Source organism: Strix uralensis, chromosome 19 (genome assembly GCF_047716275.1).
Source record: "Strix uralensis isolate ZFMK-TIS-50842 chromosome 19, bStrUra1, whole genome shotgun sequence".
Taxonomy (NCBI): domain Eukaryota; kingdom Metazoa; phylum Chordata; class Aves; order Strigiformes; family Strigidae; genus Strix; species Strix uralensis.
Window position 1 is genome coordinate 11,757,615 of NC_133990.1, and position 21,680 is coordinate 11,779,294.

The 21,680-nt window shown below is 40.3% G+C and overlaps 1 protein-coding gene across 2 annotated transcripts in view; it reads right to left on the reverse strand.

Annotated features, from left to right (window-relative positions):
- Positions 1-685: 685 nt before the first annotated feature.
- Positions 686-21,680, reverse strand: part of MMD (monocyte to macrophage differentiation associated) — a 45,428-nt gene continuing 24,433 nt past the window's right edge. The window contains exons 1-7 of one of the 2 annotated variants that reach the window (XM_074889200.1): positions 19,654-19,883; positions 13,256-13,337; positions 6,555-6,715; positions 5,645-5,719; positions 5,138-5,239; positions 4,267-4,336; positions 686-2,977 (exon numbers count right to left, since the gene is read on the reverse strand). In XM_074889200.1, the coding sequence (XP_074745301.1) occupies positions 2,777-2,977; positions 4,267-4,336; positions 5,138-5,239; positions 5,645-5,719; positions 6,555-6,715; positions 13,256-13,337; positions 19,654-19,682 (720 nt within the window). In that variant the 5' untranslated portion in view covers positions 19,683-19,883 and the 3' untranslated portion in view covers positions 686-2,776. Of the gene's footprint in view, positions 2,978-4,266; positions 4,337-5,137; positions 5,240-5,644; positions 5,720-6,554; positions 6,716-13,255; positions 13,338-19,653; positions 19,884-21,680 lie in introns of those variants that run through there. The other variant, XM_074889199.1, reaches the window with a different exon arrangement.

Consider the following 21,680-nt stretch of genomic DNA (forward strand, 5'->3'; position numbering starts at 1 on the left):
CTAGACATCCTCTGGAAAGGTCCACTGCAAAACCAAAGCATGTATTATCACTGCTTCATTTAGACTCGGCGTACTTGTTGCACTTCTAAAACCTAGAGGCACAAAAAATACAGAAGCAGAAAAGTCAGGAAGACAAAGAAATCACATCTCTGCTACTGCAGCAGACATTACTGGAAAAGGCACTATTGTTACTCCTGGGAGGAATCAGCCTGGAGAGCTGCAATTAGACACAGGGGGAAAAAAAAAGTAAAAGGCTAATTGGCATACTTGTTTTCCAGAAAGAAATGCATTTTTAGTTCAGCTTGTCCATATTTTATGCAATGATACTCCTATAGGGATAGGAGCAAAATTATGTATTTTAATATTATATAATTGAAAAAAACAAACCCCAGTATATAATGGTGTAAGAGGTATAATGGTGTAAGATCCAGAACAACAAAGAGGAAAGTAGCAAGTTCCCAATATTGACTAAAATTTAGACATAAATATACTTTTTTCCGTACCACAAATTGAATAATTTGGATTGCAATCTTTCCTACTATTTTTAAGAGTTGACTGAGCAAGCATGAGGGTCATTAGGTTCAATTCTGGATCTCTCATGTCAAGAGTGACAACAGTGTTAGTCCCTCACTTACCTGCATAAGTATTGGGAGGGGGAAAAAACCAACCACCAAGAATACAACAGTTTCCAAATTGCACAAAATGTTTATTGTTAGTCTAGTACATTCAATATCATATTGACTAGAATACAGTAATTCAAAATATTTTTGGCGAATTGAATTTTTTTAAAAACCATTTCAAACACTCCAAAAAGCAATGCCATGAAAAATTAACTTAAAATTAAAACAAACATATTCAAGCAATAGTTTCACTTTTGACTACAGAAAACCTTTACATGTATTTTAGTGGTTTTAACAGTACTGCATTTAAACAAAATATATGAACTCACAAAAAGTGGAAAATATTAAAATAGACACAATGTTAAAAAACTGAGGCATCCAGATGTGTGAGACTGTTGTACTAGGAATTACCTGCCCAGATGTTCCATTTGTTCTCTTTTGGGGCAGTTAATGAGTCTGCTGTAGTGGTGCCATTTCTCCAATCACCTGCTAACACCACCCAGCAATTCTTCAAGCCTTGAATTTAAATTTTTTCGCTCTTGTAAATTCTGTATACAAATGTATATGTTCTAAAATATGCAACCCACTGGCAAATCTAGGTGCAATATTAAACGGTACCTTGAAAAACATCCCTATCTTGCTACTTATTGTTTGCAGACAGGCAATATCCAGAACAAAATCTGAAAAAGGCAACACGTTTTGGTTTTGTTTTTAAATACTGACATGAAAAACTGAGTAAATTAGAAAAAGGATAAAGTCAATCTTAATATAAGACATTCATTATATAGTGGGACAGCATACAATTATTGGACAAACAGTATTACAACGACTCTTCTACATCTGGTCATTTAACGCACGTGTTCTACAATCATGACTTGCTACCACATTTGCTTTCCTGTACAGGAAGACAGCAATACAATTAAAGACCAGTTTTACGCTGTATTAAGTCCCAGAATGACAAGTTCTTCAAGCTCTCCTGCCCGGAAGGCTACGCTTGTGAAGAACCAATAACCACGAATTCAAAGTGATCAGCAATTGCTCTGTACCTGCTGCTCTGACCAGGAGCTTCCAACAGAACAACCCTGACAAAAGTTGGTGGGATCTGGTTCTGTCGGCTAATTTAAATCCCTTTGAAAATCCAAGCCTTAATATTACAGCACCGATATGTGTACACACGCTCTGGAGAAATGGCTGAGTCTCTGGTTTGGCTGGGGGGCCATTACCTGTCCACCTTACCTTCCTTAACACTGCCGACCCTCGGTAACTCAGCCTTCGTCCAGCTGCTGCCTGGCTGGGCAGCACGGAGTAGAACTGGGAATCTTGAGGAGAAAATCCCATTAACTATTTCTTTTAAAGCACTTCGTTTCCATTGGGGATAAAGCCAAATTAAGGTGCTGTTTAAGTGGTACTATAAATGAGCACAATACTATCATGTTAAAACTCAGCAGAATCACATTTGGATTTTAGTTCATAAAAGTGGTTATTACAATTACACCTGCCATACCACCTTTGGAAGAGGTACAATGTTTGCTTGTCAGTACAGTATGTGGAATGTAATCATTTCTTGCAAGATTTTGCAACATAAGTAACTGCATAGATGACAGTTGTGTTTTCAGTTCAATAAATGTACTTTTAAAGTTTATAAAAAACACAAAAAGTTTTATAAAAGTCATCTTATACCAAGATAATGGGTGGTAAAAGTAGATTATTTGTCTGTGATTCATGTTTAATAAACGACCAGTGGAAAGGTGATAGAAACCGATTTCAAATCAAAAGAATTACATTTTTGCTATTGCACTGACTTTACCATTTGAATCACTAATTTAGAAAAATTCACGTAGTTAAAAATTGTAAAATTAAACTAGAATACAAAATTTATTTGTAAACATCAGGTAGCCAGTTCTACTAACATGGAATGGACTCTTGGTACTGCAGTACAGTATCTTGGTTATTTACAGCACTTGCCATATGATGGGCAATTGCAGGACACACACATCAGTTCACAGTAATTGTGTTCAGAGAACTATCAAAGTCAGTGCAGTTTTTCTGTGCAATTTTCCAATTTCCCCAAATTCCTTAAGTCAAATAATACTGTTACAGAGGCCAAGTGCAGATTATTTTATATCTATCTATCTATATATACATATAGATATATCTCATAAGTGACGAATTATGTCTGCAGGACTTCTGTAAAGGTACTTCCAAATGGCATAGTAATGAACAGCAGCTGCTGTGGCCACAAACACGTGCCAGATGGCATGGGCAAACGGAATGACTCCATCGCTCTTGAAGAACACGACACCCAGACAATATATCAGGCCTCCCCAGGCAACCTCCTGAAGTCCATCAGTGTTGCTCTGTCAATTAACAAGGAAAGATTAGGAATGGGGTGTAAAGGAGGGAAAGGGTATTTTTTTTGCACAAAGTGTTTCCCCCCCCCAGAAAAGAAAGCTGCTGTCAACTCGGAACATCTTGGATGTGACAGATGGGCAAATGAGCAAACCAGTACATTTATATGACACTTTGTGAAATATATAATAACCCATTTATATAATATGTCTCAGTAGCACTATAGAAGTAATAGCTGGATAACTCAAGACAAGTTTGATGCTTTGCTTCATGCTCATTAGCAGAGCAGACAAACATGGAGAAAAAGAATACCACATTACCCACGCATGTAAGCATGAGTTTAAAGCAACTCCTACTAGCTGGATGAAGCATCCAGCAAGGTTTTGGTATAGCCCAGCATTCACATGGAACAGTTAAGGCATTACCTTTAGAGGTGTCAGATTTATATTAGCAGCTGAGAGGGTTATTCAAAGTTATTTAAAACATGTAACTATAAATAAATGTCAAAGTTTTGAGGTGGACAAGACTGAGTAGGATGTTTTACATATGCACCAAGAAACTTTGCTTTTTAAAAAGAAAAAGCACTGATTACTGAGAGATCAAGTATCCCAGATACAGTGCATCAGTTCAATACAGTTCAACTACTTCTCAACTTTTCAATTTTCCCCTGCTTCACTGATAAGAAGCCTCTAATAAGAGACAAAAATCTTCTAGCTTTGTTGCCCCTAAGTAGTTTTGAAAGGGGCAAGAGTCAATTTACTTCCCCCATCTTGGTCCAGACCACAGTATCAATTGATTAGATTTTTCTTACATATACCAAGAAAAAGGACAAGGTGTTATCAGAGTCTACTCCACTTTTATAAAGAAAAAGCTTCTTTCCCAATTTGTAAGTGACAAGTGGGCATTAAGTAAGTTCATAAATAGTAAAATCTAGAAACATTCCTTGACAGGCTAAGGCTTCACATCTTTATAATTTTTATTCAAACGGAAGCAACGGAACTGTGATGTCCAATATCCTTTCAGAAGTGACTGTCTGCAGAAGTGAAATTTGGAACCTAAGCTCTTTTTCTCTAGACCCTGCGGCTCAGATTCAACAAAACAAGGTAGCATTTCATTGAAATGTAAACTATAAACCCAAAATATAAGTGACTATCTTTGGTTCTTCTGCAGAAAACGTTTACAATTATGGTGGACTGAAATTAACATCTTTTCAGAAGAGAGCGAGCTGCACTGGAACTTAAGCTAGTTATATAAGGAAAGTTTGTGTGTTTGTGATGTTAATAGTCACATTTCTTACCATGGATGTCACTACCAGAGCAGGAGAAAATCCCATCGCTAGATAGAAAAAGAGTTCAACAATCTTATACCTAAAAAGGAATGAATTGAGTTGTTTAAGGAGGTGTACAAGAGAATGAACATTTCCTTCAACAGAAAAGAAAATACTTTAAATTTTATGCTAGCACAGGTCCATTAAACTATTCAAAAAGCTTTCTATACAGATAGATAATCAATGTCTTATGACAAAAATAAAGCTAGTTGCAGGCAATACCTTCTTCTCTAAAGAGTGCCTAGATGCATTAATTTGCATTAAGTAGTAGTGAGAATAAAACACTGAGACACAACTTATGTTTTCTTATTTGACAAGAACCTCAGTAGCTCATCTCCAAAACAAAAAAGTTGGGTCTTGCTCCCTGAGGGTAAGTAATGAAAGCAGGATCAAAAATTCAGATCTGAAACTCAAGGACTCGCATCTCAAAACAAAAACAAGAAGGTAGCAGAAGTCAATATACATGAGCATATATAAGCAATATAACGTTGCAGTATAATCTATACACAATGCTAAATAAATTAGGGGCTTAAGAAAGCCATAATTTCAACTGGTTCCTTACTCCTGCTTTCTTGTAACAAAAGTTAGAGTTTTTAAAGTGGATACTTCCCTCCCACCCTTTTATGAGAAGACAATAATATAGCCTAAAGACATGTTATGACAGGGTGAGTACAATTATCTTCTGACAAGATGTAAGTTTGCATCATTCTCATCACATATTTCCACTGTTTCAAAGCTCTTACTTTAAATGTGTGAAAGGCTGGATATAAACACTCAGAAAGCAAGAAAGCCCCCACCTTTTCATTTCAGTTTAAGGTTAAATGCAAATAATAATTCTTACTTTTCATGGTAGAGAAATACATAAATGGTTCCTCCAGCAGCCATCAGCCAAATAAACCAACGCATGTGAGATGCCAGAGGTCCAAGTTCACGTAGATTTAACCTGGAGGTACAAGGATTTCAAGAGACAAAAGTGATGAATGAATGAACCATGCTGACACAAGAGTAGTAGGGCTTGATAAAAATAAATAAATATTCAGAGCTATAACTTTGGCATGATGGGGGAGAAGACACTTGGACATTCTATACACAGGCAGAAGGTGTGTTTGCATTGATGCGAGGGAAGCATAAACTGGAGTATCTGGAATATAAATAAATTACTTTCTGCTGTTTCCTAATACTACTTTCTGTTCAGCAAATCCCAGGAGATTAAATTATGTTGGATTTTGCAACGCAGAACGTGGTCAATTGCATCAAGGTGATACCTGTAGATTTTGAAAAGCCACAATGACAAACTGTTTACATTGGAAAAAGCTTTAATTCTGAAGCTGTGCTTCAGATTTCTTACCATGGTGCATATGATGCCGCAATAAAGACGTAGATCATCATTCTGTCACACATGTGAAAGCAATGCTCCATTGTCCTAGAAAGAGAGAGAACAAGTCACCAACACAGATTTTGGAAAGATTTTTGTATCATCTCAGTTTCCTGACACACCTTGGAATTACTTTAGGGAAAATACCATCAGCTCTATAACCTCTTAGAAGCATTCAGAAGACCGTTTAGCTGACTTCAACTTCAGGAGGTCATAAGCGAGACACATAGATGAGCACTCCTCCATTCCTCTCCCCTTCTCCACCCCATCATGCATCCTGCTCTCTGGCAAGGAGGCAGAAAGCTGCCACATCAACTCTGCCTAATCCAGAAACTGTTACTATTGAGTGACTACTGGTTACATTCAATTTATGGCCCAGAATGATGCAGAAGTCATAATGAGACCAAAAAAATAAAATTGAAAGGAAAAAAAAAAAAAAAAAATCACATTTTAGTTTTGCTATTGCTGCCTTGCTCCCAAGGAGGCTTTCTGATAGTTAGCTGCTTACTGTGTTATAACTCTCTTGGCAAACTCTGTGTTCCTCAAAGTATTTGAGCGTGCCATAGTCCCAGACAGTGTTCTCATTTCTGCAATGGGATTATATCCACCACGCACTTAGGTTATGTTTTTCCCATTCAACTTCTGAATTAAGAGCCACTAGGGCCTAGAAAAACACACGCTTTCTTTGTGAAAAAGAGGACATTAAAGTTTGTTTGTATATGAGCTTGGCTCACTATCCCAACAGAAACAGGGGTGGTTTTTCATGATTCAGTACAAGGTACCACTCCAGCCTTCTGTAAAATCATGTTTTTGACTGAAAAATACAATGGAAAAACATCACAGAACATGCAAATAAAATGTCTTATACATCTTATAGCGATACCTTAAGTGACTCTTTTTCCAAGAAACGATATGAAATACCGTGGAGACAATGAAGAGCGCGCAGAGCCCCATGCCATACATCCATGCTGTTATCTTTTCCCATCGATCATCAGAAAGACGGTGGAGAAGGGCACTACCCACAATTGCAGGAACAATGAGGAACTAAGAAAACAAAAGGCCATTGTTAAGTCTTTGCTCCCAGCCAGCGTAGTACCTCCTGCAGTACAGCCACGGCAGGGCAGACAGAACTGCAGTAGGCCATATAAGACCACATGTATGACATTTGATGGCATGCCCCTAACCACAGCAAGTTTTTCATTTAGTTGCATGTTGACACACAAGCATCAAGACTTCGACAACGTCTCAGACATTTACGCTACACCCATTTGTAATAAACTTCTCCTCGCATGGTATTAGGCTAGGTTACTAGCTCCCCTAGCTAGGACACAAAATCAGACAAACAAGAACTAGCAAGAATTTGCTAAGTCTTAGCAGTGTTTTTATTTTCACTTTTTGCTTTGTGTTTTAAAAAAGTTTTGATCTAACTCTAGGCTTGGATCTAAACCACCTCTTGTGCATAGAGGCAGAGCACAGGACAGACCAAAATAAATTTAAATCCCACATGAAAAAATAAAGCCTTTAGCAGTACACAGTTAAGAGAATTGAACAACGGCTTTGCAGAACTTGGGTTTTAGATATCATAAATAAATAAGCTGCAAACTTCTTCTATGAATAGATTCTTAATGCACAAAGATGATGTTCTTTTAATGCAGCGTATCCAAGTCTGTTTTACTTACGAACTCCCTCTCAGGCAGCTTTAATTCAGATCTTCCAAAACAGCCACTGTCAGAACATCATGATGGAATTAGCATGCTCACATGCTACATCTAAGAAGTGGGCTGCAGCTTCATAAACATTTAAAACTACACTCCTTTCCAGAATAAATTACATCATGTACCTTTGCCTCATTAAGAAAGAAACTAGGGGAAAAAAAAAAAAGGCAAAAGAAAAAAGCATGTCCAACAAGTGTTTAAAGAAAAGAACCTGCTGGCTCAGACATTTCTACCCATCTCCTTCCACTATGAAGGCACATCTTTTTCAGTCTTCTAAGTTAAAAACTTCCCTTCCAGGCCCTATAGTGTGTCTTAAGATGTTAATTTGTTCACTTGAATTGTAAATAAATTTCACAGGTTAAATTCCTCCTAGTTTAACTCAAGTCTCACATGCTAAACAATAAAGCTAGGAACAAGTAATGTTTAAACAAATTGGCAACTCTGCTTTGCGTTACAGGTTTGATAGCTTAAGAGTGCAAAGTTCTGGTCCAGCCTGCACTGTCTTTGTCCTTTATCTACTTACAGACTAGAAGAAATTGAAGCTCTGATCACAGTTACAGTGCAGAAGATGCAGAGTATACTGAATGAATCTGAAAAGTACCTGGTTAATCCAGAGAGACTGGGTGGGGGGGAAGTGGCTTTTATTTCTGGCTTCTGAAGTACATCAACTGTAGCTTCATTACTATTATATTTTTTTCCTTTTTGTAAAATAGTACATTTACACCAAAAGCTGTAGAGCCATGGAAATGAAAAGTATGTCATTCCTATATCCACAGCATTTGGACCAGAGGTGAAAACACTTTCCGACTTTTGTAATGAGACTATGGAAGTTGACCTCCTGCACATTAAGGCCAAAAATAGTCTGCCACTCTGGCTTCTCATTTATCACAAACCATAAATTTCCATGTACATATCTTGGACAGCCCCCAAATTCAAGAAAGGTTGAAGTGTTTCATCCTCAGGATATTAGTCACTCCTGTTTTCCACATACGGCACACAGTTTGAAGTGTGGCCGAAGCCCTCGGGACAGCAAGGAACTGATTAGATGTGGCAGTTGTTTCATTTAGATTTTGCAGGAGACAGGAAGATACTAAGCTCCAGAAATAGTTCTTAAGCCATGTTTCTTTAAGCTGTGCAGTCATGCTCATGCACATTCATTGGTTTCCTTCCCGATTTCTAGTGCAAATTTCAGTTTTGACTAAACTTGACAGAGAACGAAAAGGTTTCAGAGGGATTATGTACCCACAAGTATCACGAACACAAGTACTAGGTAAAATAGCAAATCCCTACTAATTTCCTGCTAAAAGTCTGGGCATGAGCTGCTCAGAGATTCTGGCTGGAGCTCTGACTGAGACCATTTTATAGGAAGGAAGACATCTTTGGAAACTAGATTTAGATATTAGACAGAACAACCTGCCTTCCTTACACAGATATCCCAGGCTTTTACTAGTCTACTAAAATAAATATTTCACAAGTTAAGCTATGATGTGTAATGCTCAAATGGGCCAACATAGAGTTTGATGCCAATTACTTTTTCCAGTAATTATTATATATAAAATTATAGGGTTAAAATAAATAAGCAATTTTCTTAACACCTCTTTCTTTGCACCTTCAGAATGAAAAATACAGCTACAAATGAGTACATGGATGAAGACCTGAATTAATGTCTTTTCTGCCTTTTCCTGGCTCTGAAGAACAGTTCTACTTCTCACAGGGAACTGCACTATACTACCATGAGAAGGATTTATTGTTTTTTCTAAGTATTATATTTGGAAACACTTTCCCTCTGTGCATGATAGGCATCATGGGAACAGTTAGACTAAACAAGAGATGTTTTATTACTCTTTTTCTGACCAAAAATAGCTAGATTAAAAACAAAATCCAGAAATTAGACGCTGCTGTTCCAGCCAACTGGATGAAAGTTCTTTAGATACTAATGCCATAACAGATAACGTATGATACAATAGACTTCATTACATCTACCATCCATTTTACAGAAGAAATATAACTTTAGTTAACAAAACATGGCAGATTTTCCCATGTTAGTTTGAAAAAAATCTCAGGCACAAAAACTGCATTTGCTTCTCCATTTGGAAGATTAAATCAGCCTTTTAAAAGGAGGGGTATTTACCAAAAAAAGTAGTCAAAGAATCAGAACTAATAGAATGAGTGTAATTGTGCCATGTCATTTTACAGCAATGACATAGCATTTCTAAGTTGCCAGCATTCCTAGTAATAAAACTACCTACAAGTCACAAAAAGCTTTGCTTATTTCATCACGAAGTGCAACTCTTCCAAATGAATATTGTCAAACCCAGGAACTTAATGCGCTGTGAACAAACCAAGAACCATGATATTCTGATTTAATAATTTTAGCACCTTCATTAACACTTGATAAATCAGAGCTGGTAGAGAGATTTACAGAATAAGAGAGTAGGCAACAGCTTCACTAAGTTTTGTAGCGAAATGGCAGAATAAAATGAGAGCATGAAGATACAAAACCCTTCACAATAAGGAGGAAGACAAAGGACTAAAACGTATTTATTTACAGCTATAGGCAGGAATTTTTAAGAGACTTGGACACAACCCCTCCGTGATGTATTTTGGAAAACAGACTACCACAGCCCCTACTGTTACAAATAGCAGCTGCTGCAAAAAGCCTTCAGGCACAAAGAAAGACAGTGAAACAGTAAGCTGTAAACCTGATCAGGAATACTTCAGGGAAATTACACTTTCTGGTTACTAACTTACAGCAAAATATCTGTTATCTTCCGTCTATCTGGGGTTGCTTAGAACACTGGTACATTGGTCAGTATTTTAACTGTATTCTTTCTGTATTTCTGTAGACAATCTCCCATAGAGAGGTTTAAAAATCTGTTAAAAATTTTGCCTTTGTATATAACATTCATGCCAAATTAAGTTATTTTCTTCGCACAGAAGGCTATGCACGTCCTGAAGTCAGCAACAACCACCTTTGATGCACGAGCCACTGTAGCAAAGCACACTGTTATTGTTGCAGTTCCATGTGCCTTTCACCCAGAGGGAAACACTACCAGCATAAAGATGGTCTGACGGTCCCTCCACTTCCTCTTTGGAAAGGAAGACAGTGGAAATATCGACAAAGCAGCCGAAGTCACATGCAATGCTTAGAAGGAACCATGAAGGACTGTGTCCATCTGAAGCCACCTGCTCCAGGAGTGTGTAGTCCTGAAGCCAAGTACAGTGTCTCCCTACTCAGTATTCTCTTCTCAAGTAAGGAGACAAGCACCGTGGAGTGGGAAGCCTCCTGGCAACTTGGGTTGTGCAATACACAGAGAGAAAGGAAACTGCTCGTATCAGTCAGGTAGAACGGAGACATTTTCATCGTAAGAGCCCTTCTGAAATTTTGATGACCCCTCCTTCCATGCTCAAATGGCCTGCTAAATGCTCCAAGCCTCATTTTTTTAAAAAATATTTATACTTCTTTTTTTCCATGCAATGCACAAACCAAGACTGGAATAGAGAGACTATAACATATTTTAAGAATAGTTCCTCCTTTTAAGGCAGTTGGAAGAAACTTTTAGAGAAGTATAAAGCAAGCCATGTCTAAATTCTCAGGGTTTAATACAACAGAGCATATGTTTTGTCTGATAAACCTTATATACCCTAGAAAGTTTCATGATGAAACTTTCCCCTTAAATTTAGCTTACCTTACAACCCAAATTCTTACACCTCCTGCTTCTCATACAGTTTCCTTCCTGTTCTTCTCAACAGAGAGCAGTCTTTTCTGCCTCTGTATTCAACTACTTAGCTGCCCTTCCTGTCTCCTAGTGTCTAAAGACAAGTCAGTGCTTCATTTAAAGTTAAAAAAAACCCCAAGATGTTTTAAAGAGCCTTACTAGTTAGAAATATGAAGATACCTTACTATGCTACACAAAGTCACCTTTTAAGTATTGTAACAAAAAGCTATGCATGGGATTCTGTATCCTCATTTATTGTTGGATTTGGGTTTTTGTTTTGGGTTTGGTTTTTTTTTTGGTTTTTTTTTTTTTGAAGCAGCTGCCTAAACTGACTACTGTGTATTTTTAAGTCAAAAAACAGATGGGATACCTATTGAGGAGTACAGCCACACTCGTAAATACAAGTCGACTACTTCCTGAATTATGAATAAAGCTTTGAAAAAAATATATGGAGAACCATTGCTAAACTCTGCTTTGTAGAAATTACTTCAATGTCTAATTGAAAACTCATACTGTAATCTAGTGGCAAAGACTCAATCACTTGACTGTCTAACACTTAGTAAAACAGTCTGTACACAGAGGAGAAGCAAGCATTCGCCCCCAGCTTTTTCTGCATAATCCACTGTGCTTTCCCAGATTAGATTCCTATTTCAAGGCTTTAAATTTTGATTAAAGTTATTTACTGCATAGAATTTTATGTAACGAGTAACAATCCCTCTTTTATACTACACTTTATTTTCTTCCAAAGGGTATGTTAATATCAGATAACCCCAAGCTGTTAGTAGTTCATGGTAGGTTTTAGGACGTAGCTTGACTGTTCAGAAGGGAATTAGACAGCTTCACCAGAAATGTGGCATACCAGAAAATACTGATACAACCTCTTGGCTGTAACCTACTGCTAACAGCCAGGAATAAGACATGCCTGTTTTTCAACTAGTTGAAGGCTAGAATTACTAAGGAGTACAGAAACTTGTGCCAGATATTTTGAAATCTAACTTTTTGGCCAGAGTAAACAAGATTTGTACAAGGATTATGAGATAAACTACATATCTGTGCTAACTAACAGAACGTTGCTTCATTCTCTAGACAAATAAGCATATATTTACATAATGCTGTACATGAGACCCTTGGCTTAAAAACACACGCTTCAGTTAGCTTTTCTATATGTAATCCAAGGTGATTCTGTTTTTACCAGCAGCAGAGAGCTGTATGCTGGTTATTTATAAAATATACACAAAGGATCCTTAAGAACAGAGCTCTTCCTAGAACTGAGTAGTCCTGTGCACTGCCTTGAGCATTCATATCTATAGCTCACTCAGACACACTGGAGATAAGAGACTGAGGACAAAGTCAAACATACTTCAGATATTTGGAGTTAAACAAGGGATTGAGAAGCACAAGCTGTTTTTATAAAAGGGCAAATGCTATCTTAAAAAACAAACACACACATTTTTAAGCCCTTTTCGAAGTGCCAGACAGCAAATCAAACTTCCCAATCACAAAAAAAAAGGGACTGCTTTCCTTATTTTGTATATATCATATATTCCACTCTAGTATGGGTCCTTACATTATGAAAATAAGGACAGATGGATTTTTAGTAGGGCTGTCAGCATTATTAGTGCCTCTTTCAAAATATCAGTTTTCTTGAAGAATCCAGTCATAAATATTAAGTATTAGAACTAAGCCATTCACTCTTCTACCAAATACCCACATGATAGTCTTATGAAGTCTTCCACTTCTAACATGAATAAATCTTTCTTATACTTGCAGTACACAATTCACACAATATTATGTCAGCAAAGTACTGGGAAATCTGCCTTGCAAGACTAACTAGTATAGGCCTACATTCACTTTACCATAGTCATCCTTTGACTGGGACAGAGGAACAACATCGAGTTAAAGACATGTAACTTTGGTGAAAAAGAATCTTATGAAGCATCTGGAGTTCCTACAGATTCAGAGCAGGGACTAGTGATTAACAGCCATCTAATTAATGTTATTTACTGTTACATAGCTGAAGCTTATATAACGAAACCAGAGAGATTGTGAATATGAATATACTTAGGCAAAGGCAAGCACTTAGCCATCCAAACCCACAAAAATTTACAGAAACATCTAGTTAAAAAAAAAAAAAAAGGAAATGTACTTACTGCATGTGTGTAACAGTTAGCAGCATGTTCATAGCAAGTGGGTTTGTAGCGGCTGTTTGCTGGAGCTGGGTGGTTCATGAACCTGTTGAATAATTGAGATGTATTTTTAGGACAGTTAATAAACCATCTCTTTGGAGTGTTGTGAAGGAATACCTCCAACCTAGCAGTGTTAAAAATTGTAAGTACAGACATGTTAAAAGTAACTTATTTAAATTGTAAGTTCTCCCAGATAAGTTCTCTTAACAAACATATGTTAAATAAATTTCTGTGACTGCCTGTCACAGCGGATGGTTACCTTTAATCAAGACTTTGCATACATAAGTCAAACACCCTCTTTTCCAACAGCTTGGTCAGACGAAAAATGAACTATTTCTTATTTAAATTACATAATACGGACTCAAATTAGTCTTGAAATATGGACTTCATCATAGCTGCCAAGGGTTACTCTTTTTTTAAGAAGTTCCTGAAACTACAGAAATACTCCAGTTCTAAAACACCTCAGAATAAACCAACTTGAACGTTGACTTTTCAATTCCTATAGCAAACAATATTTGTGTTTGCAGCATTAGATGGCTCAATTTTTCTTTAAGGCTAATTCTATCTTCTGTCTGTAACTAAGATCCAAGATACTCAGGGATAAAAGGAGACTAATGGTTAACTCCGAAGAGAAAAAATTTTAAGAGGCTTAGCATAGACATTCCACCTTTTTCTCTAAGAATTTTCAAACGTTACCTAACAAACAACCCATCACACCAAACAGTCTATGCAAACCAAACAAAATATGATGAAGCCTGAGACAGTTTTGGAAGGACCTGCCAATACAAAGGTTGCATTTAACTATTCTCAACAACCAAACACTTGAGTTGTTTCTGTGAAACTAGACAATTTAAATCTGTGTACAAAAACCTCTAAGACAGCACACATTGATATGCAACCAGACAGTCAAGTCTAAGTTATGAACTGTTCCAGCTACAGCAGCATGTATGTTATCCCAGCACAGCCTACTATCACACAGAAGCTATTCTCTTTCACTAATAAATTCCAGCTTACTCCAGACTATTACAAAACTATGCATTGACAATTAGTCAGGTATCCAACAAGCCAGGAATAGCTTCACAACAAATACAGAACACATTTGTATGTTCAGAACCAAGAGCAGTTTTGTTAGCTAGATTTATATAAAGAGCATGTTAGACAAACTTTGGTCCTTCCCCATGCCCCTCCTGGTTTAAGTCAAAACCAGTCCTATTTTTATGACATCCACAAAATATTGGCTGATCTCAAACCAGGGAAAAATAACCAAACAACCAAAAAAACCCAACCAGAATCTTATCATTTGAGTAAGCAGTTCCAGATTTATGGGATATAAGACACTTGGTTTTCTTGACTGATTTATTAAGCTGTTTGTAAACCTTTTTTTTTTCCCTAATGTGATATATGAAAATTGAACGGCACTGATAAAATAACAGTGTCATCAACTCTCTCTCCAAATTGTGGCAATTTCAAAAAACAGTTTCAACTGTTACTAATACAAAGGATAAGAAAAATGTGAATTTCATTCACAGATGCAGAGTATAAATGGTTGTTAGCAAATGAATAATTCCATGGGAGTTAATATATTGTTAAAAAAGGGCAATTCTTTTGTCAGTGACAAATGACAGCTTGCTCTCATCTCCAAAAAGGTAATGACGTTATAGTCATATACACAGGCTCGCAGAACATTTGGAAAATTATTTTGTTGCCCAGTGCATACAGGTCTTCAACAGCTGCTAAAGACCATCTCAGCATCCTCTACAGATGGAACATTCAGTTTACTCAGTTCTGCTTCCAAGTTCGGAAAACATTTAAAAATAAAAGCATCTGTTGGCTCAGTTGAGTGACCAGGATTAGACTGCCCTTGACCAACTCCATAAATTCAGAGTCATGGGAAACCTTTCACTGATGCATCTAGAATATTATTACATTTCTCCAAAGGCCACGATGATACTGTGGCCTACGAGAAGTAGGAAATAACAGACACACACACCCCCAAAGGAATAAGCTTATCCTCAGTATTAGCTTTATAATTTCTGTTCCAAATTTCTATATAAGATATTACTTCTTCTAAAAATCTATGAATAATTGAAGGTAGCCTGCTAATGGGACCTTCTATTACCCATTAGAGGACTACTTTTTTTTCTTTTCATTTATATTTCTTTATTATAAAAGATACTGGATCTTTCTAAAGCCAGTCACAACAGAGCAGTCACAACAGGGTGATGTTAGATTTTAAGCAGAATTATGAACAAACACTTCAGAAAAGTCCATTATTAGGACCTCTTATTCTCACTGAGGATAGTGTTATTAGCTTGTTAATGTATTTATGTTCTGTTTTACTGCTACCCTTTCCTGTTATCTACACAAAGGGTTGGGTTTTTTTCCCCTTAGTTTGTGTCAGCACAAGAATGATGCAAATATACATTCATCCATATGGTAACTTTAGGGTGCCAAAACAGACAAGCATCAAGTTCCAGAAAACTTCACTTCCAAACATTTCAAACTTTTTTTTTTTTTTAATAGATATACTTCAATTCTTATCATTTGACTTAACAACAAAAACGATTAGTAACACAGCTGTTGAACAGAAAGATTTACTGGACTCCCACAACAGCTGAAACTCACTTTTCTTCCACCAAATGGTTGCAGCAGAACACCACCAGGAGCAATACTTTACCATGCCCTTCATCTACATGTTTATACTAATAACACCACCACCACTAGTGTGTTTTGGCAGGAGAGGAGGAGTTAGACTTTACATCTACCTTAAAGAAAAGGATCTTGCAACACCCCAGTACCTCACTTCGCTGTACATCTGACATACCTGCACCTCCCTTTGCTGAAAGGTGTTGACGGCAACAGGCTGCAAGACCCAGGCAGCAAATGCTGGAGCACATTTGCTCAGGTGACTACTCACAGACAACATTTTCAGTAAAGCAAAGCTTCAGTTATTTCCCTGTGCCTTTTTACAATACTATTTATAAACGTTATCAGGAACAACTTTAGAGAAAGGATCATTTAAAAAGCAGTTGAACAGGGCATAATTCCAGCCAACGCTTCTCTTGCGTTTGTTTCATTTCCAGCTTGACAGTTCATGTTTACTTGCCTTAAGAAACAGACCTGAAGTTTGAAAACAGCTGCTTTGTGATACTACACTGAAGTACTCATCAAACCTGGGAAAAATTATTTTGACACATACAGATAAAAAAGTCAGTCATATACCCCTGTAGTTATATATGTGTATGACACTGCAATATAAAGGCAGAAGAATTTCGTTGCTGACTTAGTCACAGTCTAGAAGCAACACTGTTCTGTTCTTTCTTAAAGATAAATAAATAAATAAATCCCACACCACCAATGGATGCTTTTTGTTTTCTGCCACATGAATACTGCAACACAGGGACATTGTTTATCCTCCTATCTACAGGGCAAGTTTGCCCTTCTGAAAAAGGTAATTGTGAGGAATATAATCTCAGCTTCCTAAAGTAGAAACTTGATATACAGCGTTTAGATGCTGTTTACTCTTTAATACAGCACTCTATAACACAACCATTACAGATTATTATCAAATGCAGGATGGTCTGATAAGGTCCCACTGAACTGGACTACAATTTACAGGAAACATCTTTAAGTGAAGCCTTTTGATTCTCTAACAAATCTCTAATGTATTCTCTAATAGGAACTCTAGTGAAGCCAGAGCCATTTATTCAGGGGATATGCAGCATTATCTCACATGAACGCATAAATACTTCTCCATTTAAGATACTGACAACTCAAGATGTCCAATATAAAATATTAATTCCTTCAAGATCAGAAATTGAAATTCCTGAAATTAACAGACTAGTAAGTACTTGCAGCCAGCCATGAAAGCAGAACGCATTTCCACTGAACTGAGTTATGAGTTTATTTTTACAATTTAAATGCATTCTTAAAGCTCAAGAACTACTTCAGGCCAAGGAAGTCCAAGCTTTATAGTTTCACAGCATGCAAACAACCTTCTTTGATGAGCACACTCCCAATCTAAGTGGAAAAGGGGTATTGAGAAAGACATACGAAAATTTAAAACAAGAGAGAAGAAACTCATACCCCTCCCTTTACACTGCTTGAACTTTGATCTTGAAACACTCCAGATATTTAAAGTGTTAAACATACGGACTAATCCATTCTTTGTGAGAGACCCCAGTCTCAAGTTCCTACTCATTTCCAAGAAGTAGATGCTGTATGTTTCATAGTGATTCCAGAATTAAGAGATCATAGTATTTGGGAGAGAAAGAAGGAAAAATGCTTTGTCTCAGCATGCAAACCCAACTTCAAAAAAAATTATAAAATCTCAAATCTATTGCACACATCTGCATGGCATTTGTCACAGCAAGCTTATACCCAAAACTGCAGAAGAGAAAAGCACTTTTCAAATCTTGCCTTATTCTTGATTCCCATCTGCTGAATGAATTACTCTTAGAAGCATGAAGTAAAATGTCAGTAAACACAGCAAGCACTGATAATAGCCTCGAAGATCTGGATTTTTTAGTCTTTTCAGGAAGTACATTTCCTTTATTCAGCTCAAAAGGCCTCATACTTCCTCTTACCAGCTTAAAAGCAAATTACCCTGTTTTTAAATTTTTTTTCTTGTGCTTTCCAGCAGCAGGAGAGGCCATTTAGACAGAATAAGGCACAAATAACAGCATATGAGAAACTGCAACAAGGTGGAGATAACTCCACAAAAACAGCAGTAGCATACATTAAATAGAGTTGCATATTTGGATACTGAAGGAATTTTTATGTTATCTAGGTTCTTTGTTTTTGAAAGGAAAAACAAAACCAAAAAAATAACAAGTAGGTCAAAATAGATAAGCACTACATTTTCCTGATGACCATTTAGGTAAGAATTTGAAGAGAAATGAAGAGGTTTACAAAAAGCTTGCTTTCTTTGACCAGATTGGCAGATATTACCCCTTTCCAAATTCAGTCCATTCAGCTAAAAATAGAGCTATATTCCTCTGGACTTGGCACCTTCCTTCCTGGATTAGAAAATATCTAGTTGTGGTTTGTAACTGTTCACATTATCTTTACTATCCCTGAACAACTGAGTCACAGAAATAATTCATATCAGTACAGAAGCAAACCACTTATTTGGAAATATCAGTGAAATCACACACTGTGTAAAGGTTCACGTACTTACAGCACGATACTAAAGATAAAATGAAATCTGCAATACTCTGAGACTCCATTAACAATTGTGGTATCATACATAGATTAGGTCATGGAAAAAAGTACCTGTGCATCCCACTGACCTCCCAAAAGACTCCTCAACCTTCCGGCAAGTACAAAAGGCAAGATTTCCAGTGAAGAGTGGGGAGTGAACAGAAGTCACACCAGGTGCTGCAGCACATCTGAGCTGAGAGGCAAGGTATCTGCCAGTCTAACAGCAGAGGCGTGGGCTAGTACAGAGACCAGGTCTGAATGCATTCATGGTTTTCTCTCTTTCAATTTTATTTCCCTTTTAATACTTAGGATTCGGTTTCTCGAGCAAGTTGGTGAAAGGAGAGCAGGGCAGCCCTACAGCAGTGTACCTGCTGAGGGAAACCATTGTAGAAACTGGTCTTGTCTGGGAGATGGCCTGTCACTCGACAGCTGTCGGCCTTGCACCCGGACTTGGAGCAATGGAGCACCTCAAGCCCACACATACACGTTTACCCAAGCACCAAGATCGCCCTGTCACCCAGCCGACCCCCCGGGAATAGGAGCAGCATCTTCAATCCGCCCTGAGAGACACCTGAACGGAGCCCTGGCGCGCTGCTGAGGGGCACGGAGACCGAGGGCCCGGGGCGGGCGGCGGGGGCCCGGCCCGGCCCTCGGGGGGCAGCGAGCGGCGCGGTCCGGAGCCACAGGTCGGGCTCCGCAGGAGGCGCGGCCGGGGCCGGGGGAGGCAGCGGGGCCGGGGCTGTGACACACGGCCGGATGCGTGAACCTTCACCCATTTACAGGAGGGGAAGAAAGAAAAAAAAAAATAAATAGAAAACACGCAGATCCCCCCCTCACACCCCGGCGGGACGGCGCTGCTCTTCCCGCCCGGTACCAGCGATGCCGAGGGCCCCGGGGGGCGGTGACCGGCACCTCAGCAGCGGGGCCGCGCGGGGACAGGCGAAATCGGGCGGGGGGACGAGGAAATCTCGGATACCCCCACCCCAACCCTCACACGACCCCCAGCTCCGCCGCGGTGGCCCGGGGCCCCCAGCCCCAGCGCGCCCGCCCGCCCGTGAGGGGACCGCGGGGGGTCCCGTCTCTCGGGACGGCCCCACCCGGGGGCCGCCACGAAGGAAGGGGGGGGTGGGGGTCCCCACCAGGGGAGGGGGCGACCTCACCTCCTGAACCTCTCCTGGAGCCGCCGCATGGGTCTGGGCCGCCCGCCCCGGCCGGGCGGCGGGCGGGGGGTCGGGACGGGAGGCTGCGGGCGGCTCCTGAGGCGGCGAGGGCCGGGGTCCGGGCCCTCATTGGCGTGCGAGCCGCCGCGGCGCGCAGCGACGGCCGGCGCCGTCCGTCGGTGAGGCGCGGGAGCCGGGCGGGCGGCTGCGGGCGGCCGCTTTAACCGGCCTCTCGGCTCCTCTCAGCCCGCCCGGCCCGCGCTTCCCTCCGCCCCTGCCCGCCCAGGCCCGCCCCCGCCGCGGCAATGGCGGGAGGGGGATGGCGGCGGCTCGGCGGGGAGGCGGCTCGGCGCGGGGGACCCCCACCCCCTCGGCGAGGCCAGGCCGGGGGGTTCTGGCGAAGGCCGGCCCGCCGCCGTGGCCAGCTCTGCCGGGAGGTGGGGGGGGAAGCGCCGCGCGGGGACCGGGAGCCGCGGCCTGGCCGCGGGGTCGCGCCGAGGGTGGCCCAGGCTGAGCCGGGCTTCCAGGGTCGGCCTAGAAAAGCGGATCAGCGATGTCGGGTCTGAGGGCTCCCCCGGGGCCGGGGCTGCAGCGCATCCCCGCAGCCCGGGAGGGGCAGCCGCCTCTAACAGCACCGAGTGACAGGAGGTAGGGCTTGAACTGCCATTGTCTCAACACGTTCACCCCATTAAGCAGATAGATGAGGATTTGGCGATTTCAACATGCCTAGTTCTTAAGCCCTAGATGCTGAAAGAGCCCTTCCACACGGCATGTGGCAAGGGCTGACCGAGGCGCCGGGCTCTGAGCAGGGGCACAGGCCCTGGGTACCCTTACCCCCGGCACAGGGCCCGGGGGTGCGGCAGAACCCCCCTCCGGCAAAGCCGCGGGTCTGCGCCTGCATAAATCTGCACATGGAATCATTTACTCCGCTCTAAATCCAGGTTACAGTGGCTAGGCTGCTTCTGATAACCTGGGTAGCTATCTACCTAGTTCCCCCAGCTGTAAGCCATAATCTTATCTAGTCAAACCAAAATTTTCCGAGCAAGCGTTATTTTACTAAGTGAAAAGACTGTGTCAAGCGTGTTTCCGTAAGATAAGTGTGATGGCGTTGCCTTGTATAGTACAAATCAGGGCATGAATTAGGAGAATATTAAGTTCTATTCAAGCTTCTGCCCTCTAATCTAAGATCTTGTTTACAATGAGATTTTGAATAGTTCCAGCCCTCAACAAAAGTGGTTAGTATAGGCACACCAAAGCAAACCACCAGTTTAGACAAATAAACTATATCTGGCATCAACATCTTTTCTGGAAGGACCGAGACAGATGGGATCTGCTGCTGCTATGGTTTGTAAGTCACCTCCCCAGCCAAACGTGTCACCTCTGCCAGGTAACCACCTCCACCACAGGCAGCAGAAGGAAGCGTAAGCGTCATGATTTGGCTGGCCATCAGGCTAAATCTGACTTTTCATGGCCCTCAGTCCCTTCTACTAACTCTTCCTCCATGCCAGGAGTGAGCAATTAGGTGGTAACAGCTTTGTAAACTGCCATGGCAAGACTTGCCTCTCGGTTTCTCTAGTTTCAGGATGGAATAAACTCTTCTGGCACAAATTGCAGATTTTGGTCTCCAGCAGGCGCTTGCTGCAAGGATGGCTGGGGCTGGGCCAGAAAACCACTGCAGACAGTCAGCTGCTCAACTTTGCTCAGAGAGAAGGGTAGAGCTTGCTGCTGGAAAGGAGAGCTCCTGAAATGCAGAGCCAAGCTAGTTCCCCGAGAAACACTCCTATTAATCTCAGTGAGGTATCACTGTTAATAAATTGGTACAATCTGTCATCTGATTTAACAGTGTCACTGCTAATAAAGTCTCATATGGCTTATGTTATCCGTTAATCCAAAAGGAGCAAAGTTTGAGGACACCACTGTTAATCCAAAAGGAGCAAAGTTTGAGGACATCACTGAAGAACCCAGCCACACACACATGGCTGCATTTGAACATCTGAAGCTTCAGTAGTATCCCAACAGCATGGCTT